The sequence below is a fragment of the Kryptolebias marmoratus genome, linkage group LG18 (assembly GCF_001649575.2).
Source record: "Kryptolebias marmoratus isolate JLee-2015 linkage group LG18, ASM164957v2, whole genome shotgun sequence".
Lineage (NCBI taxonomy): Eukaryota > Metazoa > Chordata > Actinopteri > Cyprinodontiformes > Rivulidae > Kryptolebias > Kryptolebias marmoratus.
Genome location: NC_051447.1, coordinates 16,013,132 through 16,028,910, shown reverse-complemented (window position 1 = coordinate 16,028,910; position 15,779 = coordinate 16,013,132). Strand labels below are relative to the sequence as shown.

At 43.2% G+C, this 15,779-nt stretch overlaps 1 protein-coding gene across 5 annotated transcripts in view; it reads right to left on the bottom strand.

Annotated features, from left to right (window-relative positions):
* Positions 1–1,054: 1,054 nt before the first annotated feature.
* LOC108240962 (DENN domain-containing protein 2A) overlaps positions 1,055–15,779 on the bottom strand; it is a 25,813-nt gene continuing 11,088 nt past the window's right edge. For 2 of the 5 annotated variants that reach the window (XM_037981121.1, XM_025007768.2), the window contains exons 3-20: positions 13,389–14,336; positions 13,209–13,300; positions 12,217–12,311; positions 11,927–12,124; positions 11,745–11,838; positions 11,601–11,651; positions 11,317–11,504; positions 10,109–10,218; positions 8,761–8,830; positions 8,361–8,438; positions 8,142–8,282; positions 7,756–7,904; positions 6,436–6,613; positions 6,313–6,354; positions 6,115–6,220; positions 2,043–2,315; positions 1,875–1,961; positions 1,055–1,784 (exon numbers count right to left, since the gene is read on the bottom strand). In XM_037981121.1, the coding sequence (XP_037837049.1) occupies positions 1,753–1,784; positions 1,875–1,961; positions 2,043–2,315; positions 6,115–6,220; positions 6,313–6,354; positions 6,436–6,613; positions 7,756–7,904; positions 8,142–8,282; positions 8,361–8,438; positions 8,761–8,830; positions 10,109–10,218; positions 11,317–11,504; positions 11,601–11,651; positions 11,745–11,838; positions 11,927–12,124; positions 12,217–12,311; positions 13,209–13,300; positions 13,389–14,336 (2,932 nt within the window). In that variant the 3' untranslated portion in view covers positions 1,055–1,752. The remainder of the gene's footprint in view (positions 1,785–1,874; positions 1,962–2,042; positions 2,316–6,114; positions 6,221–6,312; positions 6,355–6,435; positions 6,614–7,755; positions 7,905–8,141; positions 8,283–8,360; positions 8,439–8,760; positions 8,831–10,108; positions 10,219–11,316; positions 11,505–11,600; positions 11,652–11,744; positions 11,839–11,926; positions 12,125–12,216; positions 12,312–13,208; positions 13,301–13,388; positions 14,337–15,779) is intronic. The other 3 variants (XM_037981124.1, XM_037981123.1, XM_037981122.1) reach the window with 3 other exon arrangements.

The following is a 15,779-nucleotide window of genomic DNA, read 5'->3' as shown; positions in this document are numbered from 1 at the left end:
ACTCCAGCCGCTCAGATTACTCAGAAGTTTAAGGTCTGAAGGACTAAAGACAGCCTCCCTGGGCGTGGAAGAGGAAAACTGTCAAATTAAAGAGACGGATAATACGAACCGTAACCAAAGAGCCAAGAAAAACTTCCAAAAAGAAGAAAGGTTAAAAAAAACAACATAAAAACAACTGGACTTCTATTCTGAAGCTGAAAACGTTTCGCTCCTCATCCAAGGAGAGCTTTTAAAGCTGAGATGTTCTGTAAGCTGGATTCACCTGCAGATTAATTCACTCTCCTAACAACAGAGGGTCATTAGGGTCCTTGTTAGCCTGACTCACTGATGGGCCACTCTGTTCACATGAATGCAGGTCCTGATTGGAATGATTAAGATTAAGATACATGTGGGTCAGATCGCTCCGTCAGTCGCTGTTTGAGCCAAAAGTACATTTAATGGAAGACGACCAAGAAGGACATTCATCCATTTTCTTTCCTGGTTGAAGCAAGCTGGTGCCGATCTCCGGTCGTCCCCGTCCTAGAGGTGGGGGGACGCCTTGGACAGGTCGCAAGTCCATCACAGGGACACATGGAGACGAAGGAGACAACCATTGACGCTCTCACTCACACCTAGGGACAATTTGGAGTTACTGATGAAGCAAACGTGCACGTTTTTATTCTGTAGGAGGAAAACCGGAGCACAGAGACGGCCGGGAGACGAATCTGCCACCTTGTTGCTGTGAGGCGCCGTGCAAGCTAGCTAGCTAAAAAAAAGAAGTAAATGCTGACAAACAATGACTGCATACTGTAATTATTTTTTACTGAACCCAGAGTCTTAGAGCTTCAACAACCAGCTTTATAGGTAGTCTTGGTTATTCACATTTCTTGAGAAAAATAGCTTTAAATGTGTAAATCTAATGCGCTAAGTTAGTAAAGTAAAAGTGGCGAGCTGATCATTGTGGACAAGCTCAAAAATCTGGTTTTAAATCAAGCCGTGTTAAATAAATCACAGGAATTCAAGTTTGTGCATGTTCAGGAAGGAATGCTAAAAAAAAAAGAAGTTACACAAACGCTTGAAGTATAAAGAAACGGGTTTATGAATATCTTTTTACAAATGCGAAAAAGGAAAAAAGTGTACAGGAAAAGAGGAAAAGAAAGAAGTAACTCGGTGGTTTTATGACCCGTTACAATCAGGAAGAAAAAATCTACTACAGCAAGAAGACAGTAAGTCTAGAAAACTCCTGGCATGGTTCTGACTACAGTAAAACTGGATTATTTATTGGCAAAAAGTGACTTTGTCTCTTTTTTTTAGGGGGGACTTGTCATTTCGAAGATGATCCTGTCAGCTTTAAACATTTACTGCCCCCTGCTGGACGTTAAAAACACTACAACTATAGACTTGTATGCCAATTGACACCATTCAGACGCTTACAACCACACTGAGACAGAAAAAACCCACTTTGTTCTGATGTTTGGAAGACGTAACCATTCAATATGTCAACCAAACAGATTATCACTGATATACACTGTTCAGGAGTTAAGTTACTTCAAGAATCTGAATCTAAAAATCCACAAACGAAGAACCAAAATGTTTATGTAAAGCTAGAGTCCCAGGTTTTTGTCTTTTATGGCATACAGCAGCGTCTTCATTTAGCATGTTTAGTTTGGAGGAAAAACCTTCGTATTTCTTAGTGATGAGACTAAAGAAGCAGGATAAGTCCTTTAAAAACAGCCGATTATCACCGGGTTTGTTGAGTTGACAGGCAATCTGTTATTTCTTGGAAAGGAATTTCATTTTGTTTCCTGGAGGAAGGGGGGAAAAGAAGCACGACGTGGTTTTAGAGGAGTCCGTTTGACTGAAATATGCGATCAGATCATCAGCACCGTCCTTACCCAAGGTGAGCAGGAACCTGTTAACCCTCCGGTGCTCATTCTCTCGGATGGAGTCCAGGTACTCCTGCACCCTCACCTCAAAGAGTCCTACGGTGAAGGGAGGAAAGGATTTAAAAACGGAGGAGCAAACCCCCACAAAGCCGGAGCCTCGTCTTCCCGCTCTGTTACCTCTCGGAGCCTCCCTCGGGAGCTCCCTCTCCTGGACGAAGCAGCCGAACATCTGCGTCTCCATGAAGACCTCCAAGAAGCGGCGGACGGTTTTGGACGGGATGGCTTTGCGGAAGCCGTCGCGCTGGAACGAGCAGGAGGCGGGCGAGGAGGAGGACGAGGAGGAGTAGCCGTCCTCCCGCTCGCCGGTGATGAAGAGCGGATAGTGTCCCACCAGCTCCACAAAGAAGCGGACAAAGCACTCGGACACGACGGAGCTGAGGTGACCAGAGTCTGGAGAGACAAGAAGACCAGCTGGTTTTCATGATCACCAACAGGTTAAACCCTGTGTGAACTACAACATCTAGTTACAGGAGAGCCCAGATTTCCCTACGTTACTTCTGCGTCCATTATTTTAGCGCTTTATAATCATCAGAACGTTCAGTTCCTTCAGAAGTGTTTTTCTGTTGGAAATCTGCTTCAGGGTACTTGTTCCGTTTCTGCTCATTTTATCTGTGAGCTAGCTTTCGGATACTAATTTAGCTTTTAGTTGTGCTACTTAGGCTTTTAGCTCGTGTTTTGCTTCTTTAGCTTTTGCTACATTAAGCAAACCTTTTGCTACAGTTAGCTAACTTTTTTTTTGCATTCAACAAGCCATTTGCTACCTGAAGCTTTTAGCTCATGTTTTGGTACTTTTAGCTTTCACCTAGTGATTTGCTACTTTTGGTTTTTAGCCAGCTTTTTGATACTTTTAGTTTGCTTTTCAATAGGTTTAGCATTTATCTGCTCATTTTGTTGTTTTTAGCTAGCCTGCTGTTGCTTCTTGTAGCGTTTACCTAGCATTTTGGTACTTAAGCTTTTAGTTAGCCTTTTGCTACATTAAGAAAACCTTTTGCTGCTATTAGGTAACTTTTTTGCTTTAAGTTAGGCTTTTGTTAGGTTTAGCTTCTATCTTAATGTTTTGCTACTTTTATTTAGTTTTTAGCAAGCCTTTTTCTACTTTAAGCTTTTCTTTTTTTTTTTTAAACTTTTTTATCAATTTTCACAGCATGTTCCTTACAACATTCAAGTTTTATACAGTGCTGTCCACGCTAACATATAAAACCCTTACATGAAACAAACAAACAAAAAAAAAAACAATGAAAATACAGAAATCTGTTCACTTTACAGCTAACCAAAAGGAGCAGTAATTTAGTTACGATGGGGTACTCATCTTAAATGTTTCCATGTATTGTAAAAATGGCTGCCATGCCTTGACAAATTTAGCAGTTGAACCTGCCAATGTACATCTCATCTTTTCTAAATGTAAAAACCTCATGAGCTCTGCAAGCCACTGCTCATGTGTAGGAGGTGCCTCCTGTTTCCACCTCAGAAGTATCAAACGCCTCGCAATCAACGTAGCAAAAGCTAGTGTATTCGAATTATTCTTGGAAAATAAAATATTTGGAGGTATGACTCCAAAAATTGCAGTTAAAGCAGGAGAGTCAAATCTAACATTGTATATTTCTGAGAGTGTATTGAATATAGATGTCCAATAGGTATTAAGATTTGAACATGCCCAGAAAGTGTGAAAAAGGGAACCAACGTCTGACTTGCATCGGTTACACAAGGGGTCAGTCCCAGGATAAAACTTAGCTAGCTTTTCTTTAGAGATATGCAACCGGTGCAGGACTTTGAACTGAAGGAGCCCGTGCCTAGCGCATATAGAAGAGGAGTGTACCCTGTGAAGAATAGCTTGCCAGAGCTCATCTGTTAATGTAACTGCAAGATCTTTCTCCCAATGTGATTTAATAATGGAAAGAGAAGGAGATTGTAGATCTAGCAGTATAGTATAGATCTCTTTAATTACCCCCCTTTTATGAATCTTTATATCTATGATTTTATCCAGAGTCGTTTCCTCAGGTGGTTTAGGAAATGAGGGATATCCATTCTTCACAAAATGCCGCAATTGCAAATAGCGGAAAAAATGTGTATGCGGGATATTAAACTGTTCTATGAGTTGTGTAAATGATGCAAATATCCCATCAATGAAAAGGTGTTTTACCTTACTTAATCCATTTCTTTTCCAAATTCTAAAGGCAAAATCAGACATAGAAGGTGGGAACATATGATTTGAGCAAATAGGAGTTTTATTTGACATAAAATGTAGCCCAAATCTTTTCCTACACTGTACCCAGATCCTCAAGGAGTTATATAACACAGGATTGCATTTATAGGTAGATATTTCCAAAGGGAGAGCGGAGGTTAGTAAAGCAGGTAGGCAAGTCTGGCCACAGTTAAACGACTCAATGTGAACCCAAGAAGGGGTTTCTGTAGGAAAGTCACTAATCCAATATAGCATGTTTCGTATATTAGCTGCCCAGTAATAGGACTGGAAATTTGGCAAAGCCAATCCACCCACGGGTCGAGGTCTCTGCATAAAATCTTTACGTATCCTGGGGGACTTACTATTCCAAATAAAAGCAGAAACAAGTTTATCAAGAGTCATAAAGTATTTCTTTGGGATGTAACACGGAATGCATTGGAATAAATAAAGGAACTTGGGCAATATATTCATTTTTATAGAATTGACACGGCCTATTAATGATAGTGGCAAATTATTCCACCTTTGAAGATCTAATTTAGTATTTTCAAGAAGTGGTACAAAGTTCTTTTTAAAGAGATCTTTATATTTGCGAGTAACTTTGACCCCCAGGTAAGTCACGTAGTCCGATTTGACTTTGAAAGGAAAGTTCATAAATGAGATCTTCCTGGCTTTAGAATTTATACTAAGTAATTAACTTTTATGCAAATTTAATTTGTAACCCGAAATAGCACCGAATTGTTCAAATATAGTAAGAGCATGGGGAAGAGAGCACAAAGGGTCCGAGAGATACAGCAGGAGGTCATCAGCATATAAAGATATCTTGTGCTCCTGACCAGCTCTGCAGATGCCCTTAACATTATCTTCTGCTCGCAACTTAATTGCCAACGGTTCAATTGCTAACGCAAATAAGAGAGGGGACAAAGGACACCCCTGTCTTGTCCCGCGGTGGAGTGGGAAGTAACAGGAATATAATGAATTTGTTCGAACACATGCCATAGGCGAGGAGTAAAGTACCTGAACCCAAGAAATGAATTTAGGGCCAAATCCAAATTTATTTAATATGTAAAACAGATAGTCCCACTCCACCCGGTCATACTTTAAGCTTTTCACTAGTGTTTTGGTAAGTTTAGCTTTCACCTAGTGATTTGCTATTTATGGTTTTTAGCTAGGCTTTTGACACTTTAGCTTTTAGCCAGCTTTTTGATACTTTTAGTTAGCGTTTTCAATAGGTTTAGCATTTATCTATTCATTTTGTTGCTTTTAGCTAGCATTTTGCAACTTTAGCTTTTAGTTAGCCCTTAGCTACATTAAGCAAACCTTTTGTTATGGTTGGCTAACTTTTTTTGCTTTAAGTTAAGCTTTTGTTAGGTTTAGCTTCTAGCTAATGTTTTGCTACTTTTTGTTTTTAGCCGTCTTTTTGATGCTTTTAGTTAGCTTTTCAATAGGTTTGGCTTTTATCTTCTCACGTTGTTGCTTTTTAGCTAGCCTTTTGCTATGTTTAACTTCTATGTAATGTTTGCTACTTGTAGCTTTTACCTAACATTTTGCTACTTTAGCTTTTGGTTAGCCTTTTGCTACATTGAGCAAACCTGTAGTTATTTTTGGGTAACTTTTTTTGCTTTAAGTGAGGCTTTTGTTAGATTTAGCTTCTAGCTAATGTTTTGCTACTTTTATTTAGTTTTTAACCAGCCTTTTTCTACCTTAAGCTTTTAGCTCATGTTTTGATACTTTTAGCTTTCACCTAGCGATTTGCTACTTTTGGCTTTTAGATCATTTTAATTATCTTTTTGATAGGTTTAGCTTTACTTACTGTGCTGCAATTGTCCGTTTTTACTTAGCCTTTTGCAATTGTTAGCTTTTAGCCAGCCTTTTAGTACTTCTAGTTAGCCTTTTGATACATTTAGCTGTTATCCAGCCTTTAGCTTTAACGCTGCAGTTTCAGCACCCAGTGCTCAGCGTTCCCTCTGTCTTTCCACAGGAAGTGGCGGGAACTTGTTTTCGTCTCACCGCTGGTGTCGGCTCCTCGCTCACCGGTGAGTTCCCTCCTTCGCTCCAGAACGTTTTCCAGGGCTGACTGGAGCTTAAACGGCAGGATCGAGTCTTCGTCGTCCAACTAAAGCCGACAAAACCAAGAAGGGAAGGACTGAAGCTGGTCCGGTTCCATAAATGAATCCTTCGAGGCTTAGAGGAACTTAACGGGCTCACCTGTCTCAGAAACCGATTGTTTTCGAGATCCACCACCAGAACCTGTGCAGAGACAAACACACGGATGCAGTTACTGAGCTCCTGTCTGTTTCCGGGTCGGACTGTGAGGATCCTCGCTCTGACCTCCTCCAGGGGCAGCTCGCTCAGCTGAGGCAGGGAGGCGGACAGCAGGCCGACGATGAACGGCGTCGGCGTGCAGACGATGTCCAGCATGGCGGAGGGCAGCACGGGGATGTAGGTGTGCTGCCACACGAAGGGGTAGAGCAGCGCCACGACTGCGTGGCAGCACTGCGACAGAGTGCTGCAGGAGAGGGTGGAAAAAGACAAATGAGGAATAAAAACAAAGTGTTTACGACCCAGTAATGCATATCGCCCGCCGCCTTTCATTGCCAGAGTTTTAAACAGAGATCATATGTTGATAAATGGCAGAGATAAAGGCTATTTTGGTCAAACTTTAGCCCTTTTCCCATGGGCTCCACTCGGCCCTGCTTGGGTTTTCCATTGAGTAATCCCACATATTCCAGTTCGGCTCTTAGGACCTACGCAGCCGAGGCGACGGTTTCATGTCAGCGGACTGCGGGACGTCATTGGATGAGTCACAGCTTCAAAACCGCCATTTCCTACAGCCGCGCCGACTCGCTTTTATCCAATTTTTTTTTTTTTTCAACTCGGAGGCGACAGAGCTGACGGCCACTCACATCAAGGTTGTGTAGAATCAAAGGGCGAGGTGGGCGGGGCTACGCTTCGACAATCGAATTAACGGCTCAAGCGCGTGTTGTGAATGACTCTCAGCTGCTGCCTCGCCGAATTTCACCTCTGTGGCTGCGAAACTGGCTGAATTATAGGCATTTTTTGTGTTTTCTGTTAGTTGTGTTTTGGCTTCAGAAGTTATTTAGATTTCATTAAAATCCATCCAGTGGCTAATGAGATATTTTGTTAACAGACAGACAAGCAAAAACATTATTCCCTGCATTTTGGGGCAGTTACATGATCTGACTTTTTATCTGTATTCTTTAAGACATAGTTAAGATTTTGTCCTGTTGTTTATTTGGTTTCCTGTTTAAGAGTCAGGAAGAATATAAAAAGTGAACTGAATCATTCTCCCCACACGAGGGCGCTGAATATTCCCCAAAGTATCATTTCCCAGAGAGAGAAGCCTCTTTTACTGACATCACTGGGGTTTTCGGCATTCCTGTCTTCTTCTGTTGCTGCTTTTTCCGACTCCCTCTCACTTTCGGCAGAGCAAACAACCCGAAGCAGAAATATCTCGCTCTCGTGTGATTCCCGAATCCCCGGGACGCCTTTAAATTTATCTTAAAATACGAATCCGGACCGCCCACGCGTTCCATCCTTGGTGTGTTTTTTTTTTCCTAAAATCTGACGCCTCCATAACTCGGTTTAAAGTTTAGCGCTAACGTGAGGAAGAAGGCGTAACGGACCGACCTGAGCTTGTCGGCGGTGAAGATGACCCGTCTCTCCAGCAGCAGGGAGCCGAACACCCTGAGGAGCAGCCGCAGACCCAAACAGGAGAACAGACACTCGAAGTCCACGTGCTCCAGACGAGAGTCAGGAGGCCGACAGAGCTCCATCACCTGGGAAATGAACGATGGACTGGTGACCCGTACAGACTATCGTGGACCTCCTAATTCTTTACTGTCAGTCTGGAAATACTCCACGATTTTACACAACTGTCACTAAAAATGTTAAATTTCAATCGGGTGTAGAGGTTTAACGTAAAAGAGCTGAAGACATGTTTTGGTGCCATTAGGAGACTTCATTTAACCCTTTAAATTCTGCGTTTCAGCGGGTTTTGTAGATATTTGGCCCACCTCGGTGCCAGAGCCGGGCAGGAAGGTTTTGATGCTGATGGTTCTGCCTGGAGCTGGATACTGGGCCTCCATGATGGCTCTCATAAACGGCTGCACTAGAGCAGGAGACAGCGCCCGCCGCCTTTCCACCTCGTCCAAGACCTGCCGCACGCACGCACGTTTACTTATTTACGAAAACGGGTTTCAGATGGGTTCTCTGGAGGCTTCAGGACGTTTTACCTTGGAGAACAGGTTGAAACAGCCAAGGTGACTCACGATACAATACACCTCAGGCAGGCGTCGGCCTTTTCCACTGGGCTGGAAAGACAAAAACAATCACTTTCTCCATTTCTATTACTTCCACAGCTACATAGCTTAAAGATGCACGTATTGTCAGATGGTAATTCTTCCAGGCATACATGAAAACACATCTGAACACACACATCCTCCAGAGATCCGTGAGCTGGACCACGAACCCGTTCACATGCAGTCTCTCACACTTCCGCCTAGGCTTTGACATGGACTCTCTTTTTCCCACAGGCCCGTTGACTATTTTATTTTTTTGGGGGCATGCTTGTTTATTCAGCCGCCATGTTGGTATTCAGCCACTTCCTGTTTATTCGGGCCGTTTCGCACTCACCAGTAAGCGGCGGCAGTATCCGAACCGCCTGCTCCCGTCCTCCCCGGTCAGAACGAAGGAGAACATCTCGCTGCCAAACAGGAGCCACACAAGTGTTAGATTTATCACCCGGGGGAGTTGGAATTGGAGACACACGTGTGCAACTCAAGGCCCGTGGGCCAGATCCTGCCCTTGGTAACATTTCCTCTGGCCCCCAAATAACATCTAAATTAAATTAAATTATTGGATCCGGCCCTCCGATCTCCTACAGATCGAGTCTGTCGCTTCTCGTTTTGTTTCGTGAAGTCAACCTGCGACAGTTACTTTGAAGCTGAGAAAATAAATTTTAATTTCTCAGTAATCTTTGATTTTGACGTAGAAAGAGCAACAGAGACGATATCAAGTATCCGACTTGAGTTCACGTGCGTCAAACCAACAGCGAATTTGCTTTCATGTATTTATGCCTATTTCTCTATTTTCTACTTGTTTCAAAGTTAAATGTTTGTAAATGTATGAACGGATTTGTTTTTTTGCTGTTTTAATGGAGAAAAATTCATAAGAAGCCATAAAAACTGAATGCTAATGATGTATTTTAAAGTTTGAGCAGTTTTTTATTGGTCATTGAAGTATGCTTCCTCTAATTTCTTTATAAAATGTAACTGGGGAAAGGTATTTGATATTTATAAATGAATGATTTGACATATTGCATCTAAAACCAAGGTTCGTTTATGCATTTTTTTTTATAAATATTGATCCAGATTGTCCCTTGGCATGGACTAGTTTTAAAATTTGTCTCTTTTGTGTTACTGAGTTTGATCTTCAGGGATAGTTTGGGTCTTTTAAAGTGGGGTTCTGTGGAGAAGTTATGAACATTTAAACATTTTTATCGGTGTCAGTTCAGCATTACAAGGTTATTATGGAAAAAAACTGAAGTAATATTGCTGTTGACAGTTAGCTTCTGCTGCTATTTGTGCAAAGAAAAACCCCAAAAAACACAAAATGGTCATATGGTCATATTTGACATCTACTTAAAATGGGCAAATTAATGCGACAATCACAATATTTTTCTATTTCCTAACAGTGTTTTTCCATTCAGGGTGCTTCTTACAACACAACACCTACTGCCACCTCCTCCCTCCCAAAAAAAAACTCAATCCTAAAATTCTCTTCTTGTAGTTTTATTTTGAAAGGATTGTAAAGTGGAATCTACAGTCCCGGGTGAGCTCAGCTTTACGATCAGGATTCATGCAGGTGAACTCTATTTCTACGAACGTAAGTTGTTCAAAGAGTTATCCAAGAAAAAAAAAACATTTTAACCCTTTCCTCAAAGCCCCACTTCAAGAAGTCTGAACTGTCCCTTTAACCTCACCTTGGGTAGCTTTCCACGGGCTCCCAGTTTTTCACATCAGGGAAGCAGAACTGAGGAATGATCCTCAGCTGGTCTTCCGTCTCCCTCATAAACTTGATGCTTCTCTCCAGCTGAAACAGAAAACAAGAATTTCATGTTTTCATTTATCGCAATATAAAATTAGTTTGGGAGATCCGGTGAAATGCCACCGAATTTGACCAGTTTTCTGAATGAGCAGATGGAGAAGTTGTGGCACGGTCCAGTGATGTGTAATTATTAATTGGAAAATATCCTGAGCTCAATTCGAAGGACTAGATTCGGGTGTCCAGTCCTGGTCCTGGAGGGTCTCTGTCCTCCATGTTTTATGTGTTTCTCTGCTCTGAACCACTGAGTGATCACCAGGCTTCTGCAGAACCTGGAGACCTGCTGAAGAGCAGGAGAACATCTAAAACCTGCAGGACGGTGGTCCTCCAGGACCAGGACTGGACTCCACTGGACTGTTTTTTTTATGATGTCTATTAAAATCTTAACATTTGAGTCTGTGCTTTTCCCAAATCGTGGCTACACTTTGAACACGACGTGATTTTGATTTTAAACTAAAGCAAAAAGAAGTCGCTCTCAGACTGCAGGTTTACTTGTGGTTCCTAGAGTTTCTAAAAGTAGAACAGGAGGCAGAACGTTCAGTTCTCAGGCTCCTGTCTTGAACCAACTTCCAGTTTCTGACACCCTGTCTACCTTTAAGACTTTACTTTCTGATAAATCCTATAGTTAGGGTTGGGTTTCCTGAGTTATCCCATAGTTCTGCTGCTATAGGCTCCGACTTCTGGAGCATTTCCTCACTCTGCTGCTGTCTTTACTCGCTCTACTCTCCATGTTTGTATTTGTAATTATTTCAATCATTAACATGTTTCCTTTAGTTTTTCAGCCCATGGAAACCAGAACCTGGCTCAGTCCTCCATCCAGATCCTGGTTCTGCTGCTGGAGTTGTTCCTGTCCACTAAACTAACGATTCAATCTGCTGGTTTAAACTTTTACTAACTAGCCTTTCATAACGTACTATCTGTAAATGTATTAAAGTAATTAGATTTGAATCTGGATCTAAAGTCGATTTATGTTTTTGGACTAGTTTTTTTTTCCTTGGTTCAGTGAGAAAACTTCAGGTTTTGGTTTTTGTCGGAAACCGAGTCTTGAAGTAAAAATTTTCCAGTATTTTTCTGTGAATTGCCGACCTTAGGGGGAAACTGCTGCGTGACCTCCGGCAGATACCGGCCGCCAGCCTTTGACTTCTGCAGCGACACGACCAGGAAGTACTCGAAAAGCTTGCGCTGGTGGAGCTCCTTTTTCACAGGCGGGTTTCTGGTCTTGGAGACGCCGTAGCTGACCTTTGACTTGTTCAGCTGCCGAGGTAAGGAACGGGCTGCCACACGGACAGGAGGAGGAGTCAGACCAGGTAAAGACGACACGTAAAACAGCTACAACACAAAACGTGAATATATATATATATATGTGATACCTTTAAATCTCTCCTCTACTTCACTCTCAGAGTCACTGTATTCATCTGTTACTGTGAATGAAAGCCACAAATCCACATTTAAACCTCTGCCTTTACAGGTATTATGTACAGTTTTAATCCTTGAGATCGTGTCAGAATTATGACCTCTTCCTGAGCTTGTGTCCGCGTAGTGATAGCTCCTCCTCAGAAGCTTCTTCCTGGTCCGAGCCTCAAATATGCTGTTGATCCTCAGAACGGCCTGTCGACAAAGTCAGCACTCAGTCTCTCTCTGGGCTTCAACGAAACGTGAATATCGACAATTATTTTCTGTAAACGCGAGCACAGACTGTCGGGATCCTGCGGCAGGTGCGGCTGTAGGGGTCTCCGGGGAGCCACGGGTTCTGCTCCGGCCCGTTGGGGGTGGATGGAGGACTGAGCTGGGCTGGGGATGAGACGCCACTTCCTGCGCTCTGGTTGGCTCTCTTCGAGTCCAGCAGCTTGAAGCTCCTGCCTGAGTTCTGCCTGAAGAAACCAGGTCTCGATGCCTACCAGCAATAAAAAACAAAACAAACAAATCTTTAATGACCAGCTACATCCAGCTGTTTCTGCTTTACGTTTAGCTGTTTTCGTCACGGACCTTGGTAGCATCGGCGCCGGGAGACGACGGCACCGACTGCTGGGAGCACTGACTCTCCACCTCTATGTCCTCATATGGGTTCTCATTGGACGAATCTGCACAGACACCAAAAAGCATATGGTTACGAACATTTTACAGATATTTATTGGGCATAATAAATTCCAGTTGACCTCATCTTATTGGGCTGCGACTCTTGGAAACCAGTTGACGACTCAAAATTGCAAGAAAATGGGCAAAATTTTCAGCTGCGAACAGTTTTTTGTGTCCACGACTTGAAAAAATGTATTCTAGGTCGTACACATTATTTTGTTGCCCACATTGCCCGCTTCGTATCGAGCCGGTCTCACATCTAGGATTTAATCTGTAGATCGGTTAAAAAAAACACACATTCGAGGCCGTAGTCTTGACCTGAAGAGGGGTTCAGGTTGTCCGTTACGAAGCTGAGAAGCGTCTAAAATGCTTGTGACAAAATTGAGATGGTTTTGAGACAAGCTTAAGGTGCTTGTGGAAACTCTTTTTTTTAATTTTGAGAGAAAACTTGGCACACAGCAAGTGTCAGGACGCGAAGAAACCACAAACCACGAACGCTGTTCTCCAACTGGTCGTCAACACCCTCATCCCAGTTAGGAACCACCTTAAGCCCGTATCTCTTTCTGTTGCAACCGTCAGTGACTAGTTGGAGACGCACAATTGGAAGAAAGTACACAAACTGCTGCGACTTGTTGGTGTTCATTCGTAACTGCTAAAGAATTGGGACTTAAGCACAATTTTCCTGCGATTGCAACCAGAATTTGTTGTCCCGATTTATTCAGAAAATTGTCTTAATTTTAGAATGTCTCAGTTTAGTTTCTTACGTCTCCAAGTTTTCCATCGTTTCCTGCAACAACAGGTAAGATGTTAATTGTTCATAACCTTTCTACGAAGCCTCGCTTCATTCGATCTGAACAGATAACTGCAGAAAAGACTGTAAAGAGTCGATGAAGAGGTCTGACCCAGTATGTCTTCGTAGTGATGCTCCTGAGACGGTGAGCGGGTGAAGAGGGGGCTGGTCGACCCCCCGAGCTCCTCAAAGTCAAACAGTCTTCTGTCAAAGTGAGCAGAAATATACGGTTATTATCTCAAAATGTGTTTCAGTAGAGTATGACTCTGATGGACAACATTGGTCTCTGTACCTGCTGTCTGGGACTCTGTCAGATCTGGGCCTCCCGTAGAAACCGGACGGGGGCTTTGAGGACGTTTTTGAGACGGCCGGCAGAGGCGGGAGGTTTCTTTGCCCTCTCCGGTGCCCGTTCTGACTTATTCCCGCCGGATGCTGGAAGGTGCGCCGGGGTTTGGGGAGCGGATTGATTGGGGGCGAGCCTGGTTCTGTGTACACGTTTTCCTGATGCTCCTTTCCTTCCTGCGGACCAGAGCTTCTAGTCAGGCTTTCGGATCCCGTTTTCTTCGTCGTCTCGGCTTTTTTGTCCCTGCTCGGTGGGCAGAAGTAGTTTCCGAGCTCTGGAGGGGCTTTCCTGTGGTTCTCGCCCAAAGTCTCCAGCTTTTTAAAAAGCGTGAACACGGCTCTCTTCTCGACCCGTGTCTGTTCCGCCGCTCTCTTGTTTGCGTTTTTGAGGCCAACCTGCTGCTTCTCAGTTGCTGACGGAGAACAAGGCCTCGAATCATCCGTGGACTTCTCTTTGTCGCCGAGAGTTTTCTCACTCGCTGCAGGTGAGCAAGGCCTCGAACCTCCAGGCTTCCCTAGATTTTCTTTCCCGGAATCCTGCTTCTCCGTAAGGGCTCTCCTGCAGCTGTCGGTTGTTTGGTTGTTACTTTCTGTCGAGGATTCGGTCCTTTTGGCAGCGCTGCTCTGGCTCAGTGAGTGTGTTGGCTCTTTGTTCTCCCACAGAGAAATCTTGTCCTTAATGTTGCCTCCGTTAGACGCGGGCAGCTTGGATCCTGCCACCACAGTGCCGTCGGTCCTGTTTGGGTCACAGATTTGCCTCCTGAAAGCCATCGTGGACGATTCCTCCCTGCGCTCGATCAGGTTGTCCAAAGGGGTCAAAGGCTGCTTTGACGACCTGTTTGGTTTTTGAACGGCTTGTTTCTGGTCCACCGGTGAACGTCTCCTGCTTCGCTTTAGCCTAAACAAAAAAAAGACACAAAAAACACACTTTTACTTGTTTATACTTCTGTTAAAGTAGTAGCTGAGATCTTTTAAAGTAGAGTTATGGAAGAAGTAGAGTTGAAAGGTTGGTCCACACAACATTTTTTGTGAATATTTATTGTTTTTTTTTTATCTTTTCAGCCTTTTGTCCACATGAAGATGTTGTTTTAGGAGCCCTGACAGTCTGTTTTTGAAGACTGGTTCCAGAGTAAATCATGAAACTCTTAAAATGGCCGAAAACACAACCTTCGGGAACAATTATAATCAAAGCTTCATCTCTAACCTGACCTACGACCCCGGAGCTTCCTGTATTTGTTTTTTTGTTTTCTTTGTGTTTACGTTTCTCTGACCTTTATGTGCATGTTCCACCTGCCCCGGTGTCGAGGCATTTCTGTGGAACCGTTACAGCGCCCCCTACAGGACTGAAATAGCTACTGCAGCGTTCTGGGTTCTTGATGTTTTTTGGAAAACAGTGCCATGTTTACGAGCATATTTTTAAAAAAAAAAGCAACTTAGGATTGTTTTGCAAAAACCTGTTTCTGTGTGAAGTGGCTGGAGACAAATTGCGAACGGGGGAGTCAACAAAATGTCTCCTAACGTCCATGAGGGTTATCAGTTTCTCTCACGTGAGTCGCTAGACTTTGTTGAAGTTGACATCGAAGCATCTGGAAGTAATTTTTTGTTTTGAGAGCTGCATTTCTTTTTCTCGCTTTGTTTGTTTATGTATTCAAACTAACAGCAAATTCCGGCTCAGGTTTGTTCAAACCTGTTGTCCGCTGAAAAATTACAAATAAAAATTTGAGCCTTTTTTTTTTTTTTTTTTTTTTGCGGGTTTCGTGTCTCCAACTAGTCTCCCAACAATCACGGCCCTGTGAGGCTCGTCTGAGTGAAGCCAACACCAAAACAGATTCATTGGGTCTTAAAACGACTCCAGTTTTAACGCTATTTTATTAACCTTTACATTGCCATCAGCTTAGCATCACACAGTTATTTATATAGAATTCTCTGGTGTTTTGCAGCTAGCTGTAGCACCTCCAGTGCAACCTGAACTTCCCGCAGAAATGTTATGATATTCCTGCAGAACCAAAGTCTCCCTTAAAGGAAAGAAACGCATATTTTCGTCTTCATGCGAGCAAAATGTTCCAAAATCAACCAGGAAAACGTAATGTTATGCATATAACTACTGTTCCCTGAAGGAGAGGAACGAGGTACAACATATGTACTATGGGATATCACGCTCCCGCGTGTCCTGGCTGAAGACACCTTTAATCACGCCTTTAGGCAAATGACGTGATGACGTGATGGCGACAAGTGACAGGCCCCGCCTGCACTATGTAACCGTCCGTCATCACAGTCATTCCTCAGTTCAATAGCCGCTCTTCACCGAGCCCAGCTGAGCAGCGGGGCAGCCATGTGTTGT